The sequence below is a fragment of the Saccopteryx leptura genome, chromosome 1 (assembly GCF_036850995.1).
Source record: "Saccopteryx leptura isolate mSacLep1 chromosome 1, mSacLep1_pri_phased_curated, whole genome shotgun sequence".
Taxonomy (NCBI): Eukaryota; Metazoa; Chordata; class Mammalia; order Chiroptera; family Emballonuridae; genus Saccopteryx; species Saccopteryx leptura.
Window position 1 is genome coordinate 121,953,223 of NC_089503.1, and position 17,918 is coordinate 121,971,140.

Consider the following 17,918-nt stretch of genomic DNA (forward strand, 5'->3'; position numbering starts at 1 on the left):
AAAAGAATACCTTATTTGTGAGTCTATTTTTATAGATTAAAGAAAGAATTGAAACCCAAACCTTTATCAGGCCCTGAGATGCTCTAATAATTACTGCCACAGGTCCTGATGTGATGACGTTTTTCTAACTGATGTGCCTTTAATTATTTAGTCACTGAAAAGTCAAACTAGGATCAAATCGTTGTTCTGAAATAAAATGACAAAGAAATGACTTCAGTGTGAGTTCCAAAATATGGACTATTTGGATAACTGTCATCTTCAGTTATCAACTTTCAGGTGCTAGTTATTAAAACTGACCCTTTAAAGCAGGGGTCTCAAACTCGCGGCCCGCCGAACAATTTTGTACTGATTTTTTTTTTGTTTTCAACTGCAGTGAGAAAAGTGTTACATTAACAGTTGCCTTTTGTAGACCTAGTGCGGCCCGCCGAATGGCTGTGATCTTGCTCTGCGGCCCACATGCTGAGTTGAGTTTGAGACCCCTGCTTTAAAGAGACTGAGGTCATAAAATAAAACTGTTACTCAGTGAAAGCATTTCTGGGCAAGATGAGAAAATACAGGCACAGCTTAACATACTGCAGGTTCAGCTCCAGATCAACATAATAAAGCGAGCATCTCAATAAACGAGTCACATGCAGTTTTTGGTTTCCCAATCCATATAAAAGTCATGTTTACACTATACTGTCGTCTATAAAGAGTGCAATAGCATTATGTCTAAAAGAGCAATGTACTTACTTAATTTTAAAAATACAAGCCTTGGCTAGTTGGCTCAGTGATAGAGCATCAGCCCGGCGTGTGGAAGTCCCAGGTTCAATTCCCGGCCAGGGCACACAGGAGAAGCGCCCATCTGCTTCTCCACCCTTCCCCTTCTCCTTTCTCTCTATCTCTCTCTTCCCCTCCTGCAGCCAAAGCCCCATTGGAGTAAAGTTAGCCTTAGCACTGAGGATGGCTCCATGGCCTCTGCCTCAGGCGCTAGAATGGCTCCTGTTGCAACGGAGCGGTGCCCCAGGTGGGCAGAGCATCGCCCCCTGGTGAGCATGCTGGGTGGATACCAGCTGGGCACATGCGAGTGTCTGTCTCTCTGCCTCCCTGCTTCTTACTTCAGAAAAATACAAAACAAAACAAAACAAAAACATATTGGTAGCTACAAAATAGTCATGGGGAAGTAAAGTACAGCATAGGGAATACAGTCAATAACGTGGTAGTAACTATGCATAGCACTAGCTGGTCACTGGAAATATCAGGAGAACACAAAGTATATCCTGTCTAAGCACTATGCTGTACAACCGAAACTAATACAAAATAATACCAATTATAAACAGTAATTGAAATATAAAATTTTTAAAAATATATTGCTAAAAAATATGCTAACATCATGTGAACTCACTGATAAAATGCCACTGATACACATGCTTGACACAAGGTTGCCACAAACCTTGAATTTGTAAAAAACACAAGAGTGGAGTTTAAATGAGGTATGTCAGTCCAGTTCGGATACCTGCCTACTGGTTATCTAGAGTTTGATTCCAGGCTGAAGGCTGTTAGTGGCCAAATGCATATTCAGCAGATGGCCTCACAAATCTAAATGCTCTTAACCTCTGGCAGTAACTGAGAGTCCCTAGTATTTCACAACTGAGTTCTCCAACAAAGGACAGAGACAGTCCAGACTCACAGCGGCCAGAGCTAACCTTGCTCTCAAAGTCTTAAAAGTGGCAGCTACACTCCGAGTAAGATCAGCCCATTTCTGGGCAGGCCTGGGCAGCTGAGCTGCCTGCTGGAAGAGGTACAGCACTTTCTACAAGAACAACTCTGAGGAACAAATATATCCAAATACTTAAAAATTTTAAATCCTAAACAATACAGTTATAAATAAAAAAACATATCAGAAAAATTTCTACCAAATCTGATGTCAGTATCTCTAATATACAAGAAGTATATTCATATTCTTAATTCACAATGTAAATAAACCCAAGAGAAAGATGAGCAAAGGACAGGATGCAGAGGTTACAAGAAGTAGTGGAAGTATTAGACTGAAACTATTATTTGTGCAGCTCAGAAAGGCTGAGGGGTCGCAATTTCACAGGGTTCACACTACTGATGTTGGATTCAGGATGCATTCAAGGGCAACCAATAGAGCACACTGCTCAGCTGGCTGGCAGTCCACACCATGGGAATGCCTGATGTCCCACAGCCTTGGACACTACCTTAGGGTCACCAATCTATGCAGTGGCATTGGGAGGGAGCAGCTCCTGGGATGCCCTAAATGAGGAAAGGAGTTCCCGATCCCTGTGTGTAGGGGGTGCAGGAGGGCTCAGGCTCCTACGACTGAAGGGCATGAAACCAAATGCAGCTGAGGGCAGCAAGGCAGAGGACATCTCTATCTCACCAGGCCAGAGGGCATTCCCAAATGACCCCAAGAGGACAAGCAATGGCTGGCCCAACTCTAGACAGCACAGGCTCATTTCTATGTTTTTCAAAGAATCATGTTACTGAAAAACTGATGCTGATTCTATTTTTAATACTGTGACACAAAAAAAGTCCCTATCTTTGGAGTCATTTCCTTATCTCTAAAATCAGAACACCGGTATTTACATAGTGTAATAGCAGTTGTAATGAACATCTAAAAATATAAAAGGAGATTTGAAATATGCATCTGGGTGCCATACCTTTTTCATACATGTAGCTTTTTGCGTATTTCCCCTCCATTCTTTTTTGCAGTAGTCCATGATATCCATTTCAGGAGCTACACTTAACTTAGGTTCTGTTCAAGTCAAAAGGGAGGGGAAAATAATGAAACAAAGCATAGCCAGAACAACAGTACTACTTTATGTAGGGATTACTTTCTCTATCACTTCATTCCAAAAAATTAAAATAAAAGAAAAACAGGATCCCACCATTGCCTACGACCTGATCCAGACCTCTATCCCCTTGCTCCTAGATAACCACAGAGGTCTCCACATCACCACATCCTAGACCAGGGGTCCCCAAACTTTTTACACAGGGGGCCAGTTCACTGTCCCTCAGACTGTTGGAGGGCCGGACTATAAAAAAAAACTATGAACAAATCCCTATGCACACCGCACATATCTTATTTTAAAGTAAAAAAACAAACAGGAACAAATACAATATTTAAAATAAAGAACAAGTATATTTAAATCAACAAACTGACCAGTATTTCAATGGGAACTATGCTCCTCTCACTGACCACCAATGAAAGAGGTGCCCCTTCTGGAAGAGCGGCGGGGCCAGATAAATGGCCTCAGGGGCCGCATGTGGTCCACGGCCGTAGTTTGAGGACCCCTGCTATAGACCATTCTCCACACAGCAGCCAGAGTGATACATGCAAACGTAATTCAGATGATATCCATCACTCCTCAGTGTCAAGGGCTCCCAGGGCTTCCTATCTCAGATGGAGTGGAATTAATGTCCTTACTACCTGCAAGGGCCCCGCACTGCCTCTCGCCCTGCCCTGGCCCCTCACTGCCTCTATCCCTGCCCTGGCCCCGCACTGCCTCTCCCCCTGCCCTGGCCCCTCACTGCCTCTCCCCCTGCCCTGGCCCCTCACTGCCTCTATCCCTGCCCTGGCCCCTCACTGCCTCTCCCCCTGCCCTGGCCCCTCACTGCCTCTATCCCTGCCCTGGCCCCGCACTGCCTCTCCCCCTGCCCTGGCCCCGCACTGCCTCTCCCCCTGCCCTGGCCCCTCACTGCCTCTCCCCCTGCCCTGGCCCCGCACTGCCTCTCCCCCTGCCCTGGCCCCTCACTGCCTCTCCCCCTGCCCTGGCCCCGCACTGCCTCTCCCCCTGCCCTGGCCCCTCACTGCCTCTCCCCCTGCCCTGGCCCCTCACTGCCTCTCCCCCTGCCCTGGCCCCTCACTGCCTCTCCCCCTGCCCTGGCCCCTCACTGCCTCTCCCCTGCCCTGGCCCCTCACTGCCTCTGTGGCCTCAGCTCCCACCACTACCCCCACTGACAACTCCTGCTCCACTTGCCTCCTTCCCCATACTGCTCAAACACACCTGGCTCTTCCCCTGTTACCTGCTCCCACATTCCATGCAGGTCTCTGCTCTCCTCTGACACCCCTATACCATGTCACACACCTTCACTCTATATTCCTCTTACACTGTCATCATGTTTTTCTTCTTGGTAATGATCAACACCCGACATATTTTTCTGTAACCCCTGCGCCCCTCACACACACATCCACAACTATACAAAAAGACTGTAAAACATGAGCTCCTGAGGGCAAGGGCTTATTTTGCTTCCTGGCTGTGTCCTCAGCACCTGCAACTGCTCAGACAAAGGTATCCATGAATATTGCTCCGATCAATTAAAAAGGCAACAGTCTGAGCTATGAGAAAATACAACCAATGATTTGTAATTAGTTTTTCCCATGCATTATACAAAGAGATAACACTTCTGTAATGAAATGTATATTTAATTGTTTTTATTAAGTTACATCCTGCCCTGATCCCCAAAGGCTACAAGTTATCAATAATAAACCACAAACTAATGGGGCTATAAAAGTTAGTTGAACCACAAATCTCTCTTGACTCTACCACACACGCCCCAAAATTAAAAATACAACTTATGATCAGACAAATGATAAAGTAAGAAAAAATCGCCTTTATATTTTCTTTTTTGTTTGGGGTTTGAGTCTGTGGTCTATTCGTATGCACGCCCACACGTATGTCTATGTGTGTGTTTTAGGAAGAAAAGGAAGTAAATTCTCAGGCTTATCTGGAATTCCTTTTTAGATTATTGAAGAAGTAAATGCTAGCAAAAAAAAAACTAAAATATAATTGTAGAAGTACCCTATAACATATCCACTCCAAAGAAAGTTGAACATAAAATAAGAATAATATATTTAGCTCAATTCAACTAATATTTACTGAGTGTCTAATACTCATCAAGCATTGAGCTAGGAATATAAAAGTAACAAAGACCCTGATTCGGTCCTGAATGGACTTAAAGGCTCCTGGAGAAGAAAGACAACAGGCATGCACAGCCAGGGGTGACGGATGCTGGGACGACTGACTAGGGAACACAAGAGAGGAGCTGCTTGCATTTCAGGTAAAGTAAATTTTTTTTAATATAAAACATTAAGAACTGCCTATTTTTAAAAATCTCATGGTGAACCCCTTTGTCAAGAAAATAAACTTTGTATGTAAAAGGGGAAATAACACATATACAGACAACATAGATGCATTTATCTGTGGCATAAGTCAGTATAGGCTTAAACATGAATCAGATCCTGAACCATTATACGGAGACCACAAACAGCCATGCTGCACAACCACTCTTCAAATAAAGACCTATCGCTGAAATTCAAGAAACATTTTTTAAGTGTCTACTCAGCAGAGAAAAGAACTACCTTGTATCTGCCTTTCTACTCAACCCTCCACAAACCCCAAGGAACTATGAATGTCCAAAAGTCAAGGACATTTAATGCCATATTCTCCCACCAGGCAGAACACACTTCCTGCTCAGGAGGGGTCTCCTGGAAATGAAGTCCAGCCTTCCTGCTCCCTCAATTGCAGTCCTCATTTCTGCATATGCCAAGGTACAACCTAGACAAGGTGGGCAGGCCCACCACCTCAGGACTGAGGGGAGGGGGCAGGGGGCCTCACCTGGCCAAGAAGTCAGCCACAGGCCACAATCCTACGCTAAGTCAGATGCGCATGAGGCAGTGAGGGTGAGGGAATGGGGTACCCGCATAGCTGCTAGCATCAAAATGGTACTTTAATTCCCATCCTGCTGTTTTCAGAGGAGAGCTCCAACAGCCACTACGCGCCATCCTCCAGGCCAGGGGCTGTGGGCATAAGACAGGCAGTGCCTGACCTCAGCAGCTTAGAGTGTACAACAGCTCCTTTGTTTAATTGCAAACTACATACTCTCTGATTATCAGGAAGAACATTTCTAATGGGAAAGAGGGGGGGCACTGAAAAACAGAGTGTAACCCGAGGATAAAATAAACACAAGGTCTGGTTTCTTTAACCACCATGTGGTGGCAAAGACAAGGACCAGACTTTTGGAGGATGGGCATTTAAAGGGGAACTCCTCCAGAAAGCTGAGACTAACAATAAACTACCAAAAAAGACCAGGCAAAATTGGGGGCAAAGGGCAAGAATCACACACCTTTTCTATAAAGAGCCAGACAGTAAATAATAGAGGTTTTGGGGACCATAAAGTGTCTGTCACAACTACTCAATTTCACCATTCATGAAAGCCATCATGGACAGTATGTAAACCAAGAAGTTCTAATAAAATTTTATTTTCAAAACCAAGTGTCATGTCCAATTTGGCTAGGGAGCCATAGTACATATACTGACACCTGGAGAAGGTGAAAAAGCCTTTCTCTAACAAAGAGAAAACTTTCTGTCCTGCCGTGGCCTCTAACGTGGGGAAAGGAACTCCCCCGAGAAACGCACAACCAGAGAATGGCTCTTCTACACGGCAGGGCATGCATTCAGAAAAGCCGTCAGATCCTGGAAATACAGTCTAGAAATTCACACAAAGTGGCCCAAGGGAGGTGACACCCAGGCCACCTGGCAGAAACAAGGCAAAATTCTCTCACACTAAAGCCAACTTGCACAAACTCTACTCAGCTATGCAAGAGCTGAGCATACAATTCAAACTTTGAAGAAACAGCAAAATAAGCAAAACATAGCAATTGGCACAATTAGACCTATCAGGATTTTCATGAAATGGAATTAACAGACCCAAAATTTATGTTTATAATGCTTAAAGAAATAAAAAACATGACCAAAGGGCAATATACTATCAAAAACCATGCATATCTGGGGGTAAAACAGAACTTTTCTAAAAAAAGAAAGGAAAAAAAAATAGATCTAGCCTGACCTGTGGTGGCGCAGTGGATAGAGCGTCGGACTGGGATGTGGAAGGACCCAGGTTCGAGACCCCGGGGTTGCCAGCTTGAGCGTGGGCTCATCTGGCTTGAGCAAAAGCTCACTAGCTTGGACCCAAGGCCACTGGCTCGAGCGGGGGGTTACTCGGTCTGCTGAAGGCCCACGGTCATGGCACATGTGAGAAAGCAATCAATGAACAATTACAGTGTCTCAACAAAAAACTGATGATTGATGCTTCTCATCTCTCTCCGTTCCTGTCTGTCTGTCCCTATCTATCCCTCTATCTGACTCTCTCTGCCCCTGTAAAAAATAAATAAAAATAAATAAATTTAAAAAATAGATCTAGTCTGACCTGTGGTGGCGCAGTGGATAAAGCGTCAACCTGGAATGCTGAGGTCTCTAGTACAAAACCCTGGACTTGCCTGGTCAAGGCACATATGGGAATTGATGCTTCCTGCTCCTCCCCCCCTTCTCTCTCTCTCTCTCTCTCTCTCTCTCTCCTCTCTAAAAGTGAGTAAATAAAATCTAAAAATAAATAAACTAGAATTACTGTAAAAAAAAAATAAATTGCTTAAAAAAAAGAATATAGATGTAAATGAACTATCCAGAATGCAAAAGAGGTTACAAGATAAAAAAATGTATATGAAAGCATGTTTAACTGGGAGACTCAGATGACTGGATAGGGCTGATAAACATCTAATTAGAGTCCTAAAGGAGTAAATACAGAGAACGGGAAAAAGGCAATACTCATAAATATAATGGCTGAGAATTCTCCCAAATTGATAAAAACCAGGCACCCAAGGATACAAACAGAAAAAAATTGCAAGCAGTACATTAAAAAAAAAATCCACAATTAAGAGACATCAAGGAGGAACACATAAGACAAGGAGAAGAGGGAAGAGACATTATCTGCCAAGGATTAGTCCAACTGTAGTCTTTTAACTACAACAGAAACCAGAAAACAATGCAATAAAACTCTTCAAAAAGATCAAACAAGTATTCATTAGAAGTTATTCAAAAAAGAAAGTGAAATGAAAGAAATTTTCAAACAAACAGAGCTTCCTACCAACAGACCCTAACAGAGGCACTTCTAAAGAATGTTGTTTCAGGAAGGCAATGAATGAACCCTGAAGACTGAAATGCGAGAAAGAATATTAAGGGGCCCATTTTATAGTCTCAGACTAAAGCCGGAAGTGACAAAGCCCACTGAAATGCTAGAACACCTGCATAGGGCTATACTGGTGGACAGAAAGGAATCAAAACAGAGCCTCAGAATTAAAGAAAAACTGAGAGGTATATCAGAAATACACAACAGCCAAAGAAGCACTTCCTCCATAGGAATGTGACTCATAAGGACTGCATCAGAAGTGAATCTGTACAACCGCAGCAGTAGAAACCAAGTATCCTCTGCAGTTTTACAGAGGACCAGAACAGTGGTCCAGGACACGCTTCACTGGATCACTACAAAGAGCATCTCCTACGGCCACCAGTGAGAAGTTCCACCAATTCCTTGCTGAGGAAGACTTGAAAATTATCAACAAAACCCCATTTCATATCATTTTATTCTAATTACATATATGGTAATACTTTCTGTTAATCATAAAGTAAACAGAAGCCAGTTTTTAAATAAGCCATAAAAACACACACTGCACAGGTAAAAAGAGAGAAAATGCCAGCTGTGCATCATCTACGGCACACCTCCACACTGCAGCATCCTGCCCCAGCTCCTGTACCGGGCTAGCAGGAGAAGCAGGGAGGTCACGTCACACACAGCCCTGCAGGCTGGGCCCACAGTGGAGGAGGCCAGGATGTCAGGCCTCACCCTACCAGCGATCAGGTCAAAAGGCCCTGACTGGGGTGAGAAGAGCAGGCATGATTAAGCAAAAAAAAAAAAAAAAAAAAGAAAAAAAAAATCACATGCAGATAAGATCATATGTATATTTCCTAGAAAGTACATCTTAATATTTTTATCAGAATGGATGTACTGATTTAACAGCATTTTCTACTATAAACAGAATTCTATAAATAAAACAATTCCAAACATACCTGATAACCCTCTTTCATGTATAAGTAATTCTTTCTCCTTTTCTATTTCATCCTCAGCACGATACATGTCCTCTTCCCTGAAAGCACAACAAATGAGACATTTCAAAAATCTGTTGCATTGACACTTTCCCTCTTATCTCAATATGCAGGTTGCTTAAAAATTGATAAAATTTAAAGTTTAATTTTTCACCTTGCATAATGATAATCTGATAAAATATAGGTATTTCATCTTAGATGCTCATGTCTGTATAAGTCCACAACATGACAACGGTGGGAAGCAGAAACACTACGTTTACTGGAAAGCACAAGACGTGAAAGTCCGCAAGTGGACGAAGGAGTAGTAAATGATGGAGCACAGGGAAGCCACGCTGCCTGTGGAAGGGCACCTGCCAAGGGAAGACCAGCAAACCCTGCAGAACCCACGAAAGGCTTGGGAACTAGAGGTGCAAGTACAGAAGGCAGAGGAGACACCCCAGCTAAAGACTTCCTGATGTACATACAAGGAGTAATCAGACCCTCAGTTCCTTACACGCCCACCCAATGACAGCACACCCCATCCTCACAGAAGACGGGAGGCTCCAGGCACAAGAGAACACAGGAAGGAGGAGTTAATAAACTCAATAAACAATAAGGAATTAGTGAACAACTGAAGTCCTCCCCCCCCCCCCCAATTCCCTTAGTCCCCCTGCTCTTTGTCCGTAGCCTAGTACAGACAGGGGAAAGAGGAACGGGTGAGGGGGAGAAAGACAGATGAAAAGGGGCACTCAGGGAAGTGGGAAATCTAACATACCCGCCTCTCTCCACCCCACTGAAACCTTTCAAATGGCTCCCAAATACACAGGGAGTCTAAAATCTGGATCTAACCTCCAGTGTAGCCAGTATTCCATGATTCCTCTACACACACCCACACCAGTCTAGGGTTTCACAGCCTTGCGCCCCACACCTGTGACTGGCCCTCTGTCTGACAAGACACACAGTCTGGACACGTGCTATGTGGTAACCCAGAGTTAAGACAGGTAGGGTTTAACCACTCCTCATTCCAGCCCTTATTAGCTGTATGTATGACCATGGAACTAAAGTAACTACACCCCTCAGCACTTAAATTTAACCACTGCAAAGGACAGTAAGAGTACCTACCTCAAAAGATATGTGTAAGAAGAAACACATATAAAATACTTAGCACTCAAAAAGGTTAGCTATTCCTAGCAATTCTCATACTACATCTACTGGTGCAAAGTATTAATAAACAGCTTGCCCAGTGATCATTTCTTATCCCTTTTTTCTAAAATAAAGATGATGGTGTGTGTGTGTGTGTGTGTGTGTGTGTGTGTGTGTGTGTGTGTGTGTGAGAGAGAGAGAGAGAGAGAGAGACTATTTCTTTAATGTTCTAGGGTGGAGGAGTCTTATCAGGGAAAAGGTACTTTCCATGTAATCTGGCTCCCATCAGATTTCAAGTAGAAGGTGTGATATCACCCACGGAGCCTGTGCCAGGGTTCAAATCAAACAGAAACCAGATTCACAGAGACTATATATACATCAAACACCTAAAATTAAAAGTGACTGTGTTAATTCTACTTTTGCTAATTTAGTATCTTTCGGCCACCTTCCTAGCATTATCAAGTAAGAGAAAAATTCTGATCCCATAAAATAGGCATTCAAGTGAATTACTTACAAAATATTATCGGAAGCATGTCTTTGGGCAACCACTTCCCTAACCATGGCCTCAGTTTTCTCACCTTCAAAATGAGAAGACTGGACATGATCTCTATGATCTAGATACACCAGCACTTCTCACCCTTTTTCATCTCATGGCTCACATAAACTAATTACTAAAATTCTGCGGCACACCAGAAAAATGTATTTTTTGCTGATTTGACAAAAAAAATAGTATGATTTGATTCATGCCCATCAGACAACTATTGTGCTGGCTGTTGTCATTTTTTATTTGACAATCTCAGGGAAAAGAGATCAGTGCCCCTGACTAAACAGTCAGGTATTGTATGTTTTAAAAACTTTCACAGTACACTAGTTGAAAGCCACTGATCTACATGGTTCCTCTTCCAGTTTTATTCCTAATAGACTAGAAATCTAGTTGTCATTAAACATTCTATCTCAAGCGAATTCTGTGACTACACTGCATGCACATTTGACTTTACTTTGTCCTCTTCCTTTTCAATCTACAAAATAACTTAAGTGCAATAGCAACACCAGGTGCCCAGATGGGGTTCTCTAAACAAACTTTTCTCAGTACAACCACAAATACAAATTCCCACAAAGGTCAACAAGAGAGGAACGGAAAGAAATCAAAGAGAAGACAGAAACAGAAAGCGAAATTATTGGCAATAAAAAAGCAGTGTTTCACGATATACAAAAGAAGCAAAGCAGAAACTGATGAATGGAACTCGGAATATATTTAAATTACTTTAGCCACAACTAGATTTCATTCAGATCTTGGGCACAAATGTTTGCTAACTTCCATGGCCACCAAGGACATTTGCTAGTTTTCCAAGGCCACCAAGGAAATTATAATATGGCCTTAAAGGCCACCTTAAAAAATTATCATAATGCTGTATTTCCTTGGAGAGAAGGTAAGTTTTAAGTTTAAGCAATAAAGCTCAATCAATATGGTCAGGAAAGAAGATATTTAACAGACAAAATGAGATATTCATCCAACATAAGGACAACCAACTGGAATGAGACAGAGATGTGTGAGAGCAAGAAAAACTAATTTTATTTAAGAAAATACTTCACTCAATAAACTTTTGCTTTAACTTTTCTAAATATCAAAATAGTAAAACTGAAAATAACAAACAAAATTAAATTTACAACTGTCAATCTGAAATAGCTAGAGGTTTGAATTTTTGTTATGGGAAAGGAAAAGAATGAAACAATAATTGGAAAGGGATATTAAATGGTAAGATAAACCACTACAGTTTCAGAAATTAGGCAATGTTTTAAAAGTATCAAGTTGGGTGGAGGTGGAGAATGTTCACCATTTGGCACAAGAGAGGCCAGTGAAGCCATAGATATAAATGATCACCACAGCAAAGATTCCCTCTAGAAAATATACAGATATCCAGAAAAGTAGCAAAAAAAAAAAAAAATTAGACAAAATGATAAATCTACTTGATTTCTTGGGGACCATGGCATGTGAGTCATACTCAATTACACAGCTGAGTTAAATTTTAAAACCAAGCCTGATCAGGCAGTGGTGCAGTTGATGGAGCATCAGACTGGGACGCAGAGGACCCAGGTTTGAAACCCCAAGGTCACTGGCTTGAGCACGGCTACTAGCTTGAGCATGGGATCATAGACATGACCCCATGGTCATTGGCTGGAGTCCAAAAGTCGCTGGATTGAAGCCCAAGGTCGCTTGAGCTCAAGGTCACTGGCTTGAGCAAGGGGTCACTCGCTCTGCTGTAGCCCCCCCACTCTGTCAAGGCACATATGAGAATGCAATCAATGAACAACTACGGTGACACAACAAAAACTGATGCTTCTCTTCTCTCTCCCTATCTGTCCCCCTCTCTGTCACTCTTAAAAAAACTTTTTTAAATCAAGATGTTAGCAATTTCTCCTTAGAAAATTTTTAGTTTAGCACCATAATGTTATTTTAAAATGTGTATATTCAAGCTTCCATTTTCTCTTCAGGCAGAGGTAATACAGTAGAGGTAACACATTAAGGCAATATACACCACTGCGTAAGGTATACAGCATTACATTCTTAATTATAACCTTCCTCTTGCACTGTTCAAAGACCTGCATAACAACAAATTTTTGAAAATTTAATTTAAAAATGCTTACTACAAATAAACAAAATTACACTATGCCTAAGAACAAAAGCTAGAAGCTAAAAACACAGAACTCAGTGAAGCAGAAAACATTTCTATGAAGCCAATTTTTCAACTTCTGATATAAGATGTAATATGAGAAGAGTCAATGCTGACATATATGAAAAGCTAACAAGATAGCATTTTAATCATTCACCATCACAAACATTTATATCAACTTCCCCTTAGTTTTCTAAAAAACCTAAATTGAGTAAGACTTTGTTCAGCTCTCTCGACTTGAACACCGCAGTTCATACTGAACTAGGCCTGTCCTAGGAGACAAATGGCCCAGGCAGTGTTGATGAGACGGTGTCAACCACTGTGACACCAATGCTCCTTCCCACACAGGAAAAGCAAAGACCACTCAACCTAACCTTTCCCCACCGCTTACCGGCTGTAGAGATGGGTGAACAACACATCATATGCAGGAAAGTACCAGCACCCAAGCCAAAATTCCACCTCCCTTCTCCAACTGGACTTTCCATAGCTGGCTCATGCTACTCTACGTGACTTCCAGAGGTATTTAGGGACAACCCAGAATGCTTACCAATGAGGTTTGATTCTCAGAGACATCCAAACTCTCAACCCTGAAGCAGGCTCTTCATCGAGGGAAGGGGAAGAAGCAGGAGAGAGTAGCTGTTACCCCATCAAACAGAGCCCCTACAAGGAGCTCCTGAGGTGTGAGAGGGAGGGGGAATACATCAGCACAATAGCATATTTAGTAACGCCCAAGAACACTGGTTTAACAATTTGTTGTTGTTCACAGAACTTTTGAGACTCCACAGCTTTCATCAGAACTTCAGCCTACGAAACCATAAATACACATAAAATTTTGCCCTCAATTTCAGAGGTCACAGACATTACTTCCCTCACCCACCCACAGCCACCCTGTCCTACAGTCAGTCAGACAGGGGAGCCATGGAGTAGTCTCATTTCTCAACTCCTTAAGTAGTATTTCTGGCCTGGCCACCAACCATGTCCCAGGACCATCTTGGTCCTCAAGAACTATAGCATGGACTAGCTTAACTAACAGTAAGAAGTGGACATACCATAAGTTTCAAATGTAGGAGTGAGTGAACAGGGCATAAAGCATAAGAAACCTGCTGATAAAAGCAATGAGGAAGCTTCAAAAGAAGTCAACTGAATCCAGTCTAACCTAAGACATCTTTAAATGGGGACCCTAAGTCATCTTGTGAGTCATCCTCAGGGCTTTGAGGGGGGGTGCCAGGCAACCACAGCTCTCAAGTGAGCTAAGGAAAGAAAAGGGATGAAGAGGGAGAGGAATGGAGTAAGATTTATAAAGTATCCAAGTAGTTTTTATGTCATTCTTCCCCACTATTTCTCTCCCTTGTGAAATGTAATGAGCTTAGTCTAAAGCAGCAATTTTCAATCATTTTCATCTCGTGGCACACATGAACTAATTACTGAGACTCTGCAGCACACCAAAAAATGCACTTTTTGCCAATCTGACAAAAAAAAATAGGTGTAACTTTGATTCAGTCACACAAGACAGCTATTGTTGTGTTGACTGCTGTCGTTTTTTTTACATTTGACAATCTAAGAGAAAAGAGATCAATGCCTGACTAAATAATCAGGTATTGCATGTTTTAAAAATTCTTGCGCCATACCAGTGTGCCTCTTGTGAAACACCAGTGTATCACAGCACTCCAGCTGAAAATCGCTCCTCTAAAGGAATCAGTACTGCTCAGGAAATGACCAATCGCTTCCCATACCCAACACTGCACCCTTCAAGAAGTTACATTGCAAATGATTAATGGCTGCAAAGTTGGGCTATAGTTTGTATTCATAATTATTGTCTACTGAATTCATTAAAAATGACTGCAAGGTATCTCAAAATATCTGGTTTTATGATATTTCATATATTAAGGGGTCACTCAGTCTGCTGCAGCCCCCTCCCCCCGTCAAGGTACATATGAGAAATCAATCAATGAACAACTAAGGAGCCGCAAGGAAGAACTGATGCTTCTCATCTCCCTCCCTTCCTGTCTGTCCCTATCTGTCCTCCTCTCTGACGATCTCTGTCAAAAAAAAAAAAAAAAAAAGACAAATATTTTATTCAATTCTTGTGCAGGGCAAACCCAATTGTTTGGGTTAGACGAAAAGACTTAGCTCCAATGATAGAAAAATGCAGTTTTAAAAGTATTTTAGGTTGTAAGTAAGGCATTACACTATTTATTTAAATCTATACCCAATTATTAGGCTGCATATTTCATCATGTAAGAACTAATGTGCACACATTATATTGCAAACCATAGAATAAAAAATTTATATGACATAATAGTTTCTCTAGCCCTTAAAAAATATCAGAGCAAAGAGAACAGGCAAGAAAGCAGAAAATGTAAGCTGTGATGTTCAGAAGTTGTTGACACCTGAGTTCTCTTTATCTCCTTTCCCTTGCTTCCTCTTATTCTCTTATGAGAGTTCAAGGACAGTAAGATCATCAAAGACAACAAAAGCAAAAAGAAAAAGAAAATAAACTCTAAAAAACTGCAAACTGAATCATCTATGTCAGGAAACAAAGACCTGAAGCTTGCTGTCATGAATCATGTCCCTCTGCCTGCTCTGCTGAGTGAGGAGCCAGCAAGAGATAGGAGGTTTCCAGCCAGCCACCAGGGAACTTGACCCTGAAACCAACTCCCTGTGTCTCTGGGCAAGCTGTACCTATCAGTGTGTAACTCAGTTTCCTAATGTGTAAAATGACAAAACCAGGCTGGCTTTTTTAGATTCCTTTCGACTCTAAGCCCATAAACCTACTGATAGGAGATAGAAGAGGCCACAAAACCCTTTCACCAGGAAGGAGTGCTCCTTCCACACCGTGACCCATTTACCCAGGTGCTCACACTCGGAACCACATCCAGCCGGAGAAGTTGCCAAATAGCTATGCACACTTTCGGGAACACAATATGACTTTACAGTTTCTGCATCACCCAAAGGGCATGAAACTGCTCAGGCGGATGCTGACAAGCAGCATCTGAAGGCCTGGACCACTGGGTGGGGACAGAAGTAAAGTAGTAGCAGTTAGAGCCTTGCACGGGCTGTGGAAGGGAAGGGGCACAGGGCAGAAGATGCCCTGGCTACTTTACAGGCTGCAGTCTGAGGCAGGTCTCCAATTCAGGGAGCAAAACTGCAGCCACAGGTCACATCAGCTCACACATGGGCCTGCTTGGTGGTTTCAATTAAAGTATAAAATAAAATGCTACTATTTAAAAAGCAGGATATTTCATATAAAAGTCAGGATATCTAGATTTTTAAAACATTTTTCCATTGATTTGCAAGAGAGAAGAAGGGAGAGAGGGAGAGAGAGAGGCATTACATTGTTCCACTTGGTTGTTCCATTTAGTTGTGCACTCACTGATTGCTTGACTACATGCCCTGACCAGTAATCAAACCTATGAGGTCAGTGCAAAGCTTTATCAACAGAGCCAAAAGGCCTTTTCTTTTTTGTTTAATACACAAAAACTAGACACTATAAACTGAGATTTAGCAGACCTTATTCCCAACAGAAATGGGCCCACCTCTCCAGGAACATCTGGCCAGCTTCTCTCAAGTTACCTGCCTCACTCCTGGGGGCAAGAGTTTGAGACCTCCTACTCTAAATCTATACAGTACTTCCCAGTAACCATTAAGTGTGGATGATTACATCCCAAAGGGCTTGGGTGCTCAATAAATAAAAATATGATAGCCCATGGTCAAGGAGTACAAAAAGAAGAGTTATTATAATACACTATCTGCATCACAGGCATGCAATGGATCTCTTTTTAGAAGAGGCAAAACCAAAAAACAGCACATTTAATACACCTTCCAATTCCACTTTCCAGCCAATTAAGTTATCTGTCAAACTGGTTATGAGTGCTTGCCTCAATTTTGGAATGAGAAAGGCTTAGAACTTGAAAAGTGTAGAGAAAGTTTCAGCCTTCAAGCTTCTCTTCTGCTTCCACCCCCATCGCCGTGCAGAAACTATGAACGCTTCCGACTTACGCCGCCTTCTTCACAGCTCTGTAAGGAACTGATCTAACCCGCACTACCTTCCGCGCTTAAAAATAAAGGGGGAGTGGGGATAAGCCGTTAACAAGCAAAACAGAATTGGGTCGAACTCCGTCCAAAGTCTACCCAACAGGTGGGACGCTCATCAACCAGCGACTTGCCTTCCTACAACACTCATGTCGCGTGGCTCAATTTTCCTACCAGGTTGAAGGAAAAATCCACTGGGAGTTAGTTATAATATAACTCCCTTTTCGGGTTTGTTTCCCAAGTTATCGGAGCTTTCTTTAACTTTAGAGCTATAGCTCAATCTATCCCAAAAGGGCGGAGGAGGCACTAGGTGACCGTAACTGTGAGAGGGACCCTCGGGAGAAACATCTGTACCCGGACACTGGATACAAGCGTCTTTACACCCACACCCCTCCCTGTCCCGGTCTACCTACTCAGAACCGAGGATCCGAAGGGCCCTCGCCCGCTATTCCCCAGCCCACCCCACGCCCAGCTTTCCTGAGGGGACCGAGCCCGGGGCCCCCTCCCAGCTCTGCGCGCTCCGCGACTCACTGCTCCGCCGGGCACCGCACCGCGGCCCGCGGCTGCCCGCCGGCCACCGCCTTCCAGCCCTCCCGCGCCGCGGCTCTGGTGCGGCCCGGAGACGCGGCCCCCGCCTCCCGCGCCAGCTTCTCGGCACAGCTTGCGGCCGGCCACGCTCCAGGCTGGGGCATGGTCCCCCGATTCATGGGGCCGCCGGCGCCGCAGAGGTCAGCGCCTCCGAGCGACCCGGGGCCCCTCCTGTTGGGATGCCCAGCCGTTGCCGCCGCCGCCGCTCTGCTGCCCGCTGGTTTGGAAGGCTGCACAGGGAACTTCCGCGTGCGTCACCACCGCCCGCCCTGCGGCCTCTGACCCTCACCAGGGGGCGCGGCCCGCAAGGGTCGGAAGTCTAGGGACGCGGAGCCTACGCATGCACCTGCGCCTGCGCGCACTGAGCTGCGGGCGTGGAGGCGTCAGGCGCGGCGTAACCACTGCGCATGCTCTGCCATCTCGAGCCATTATTTTGCCCGGGAGTTTGTGGTGCGCCCTCCTTGTCCTCAGTGTCGTGGACAATCTCGGGCGTAAGAAGTGGGAAAGGACAGGGTGCGCAGCGGGTCAGCGGAACACGCCCTCCGTTAGGAGGAGAAAGGAA

The 17,918-nt window shown here is 43.6% G+C and overlaps 1 protein-coding gene across 2 annotated transcripts in view; it reads right to left on the minus strand.

Moving 5' to 3' along the window:
- Positions 1–17,631, minus strand: part of OTULIN (OTU deubiquitinase with linear linkage specificity) — a 36,186-nt gene extending 18,555 nt beyond the window's left edge. For both annotated transcript variants that reach the window (XR_010750120.1, XM_066374265.1), the window contains exons 1-3: positions 17,300–17,631; positions 8,907–8,983; positions 2,664–2,758 (exon numbers count right to left, since the gene is read on the minus strand). Coding sequence is in view for 1 of the 2 variants with exons in the window: in XM_066374265.1 (XP_066230362.1) it covers positions 2,664–2,758; positions 8,907–8,983; positions 17,300–17,475 (348 nt within the window). In the remaining variant the exon portion in view is untranslated. The remainder of the gene's footprint in view (positions 1–2,663; positions 2,759–8,906; positions 8,984–17,299) is intronic.
- Positions 17,632–17,918: the final 287 nt, after the last annotated feature.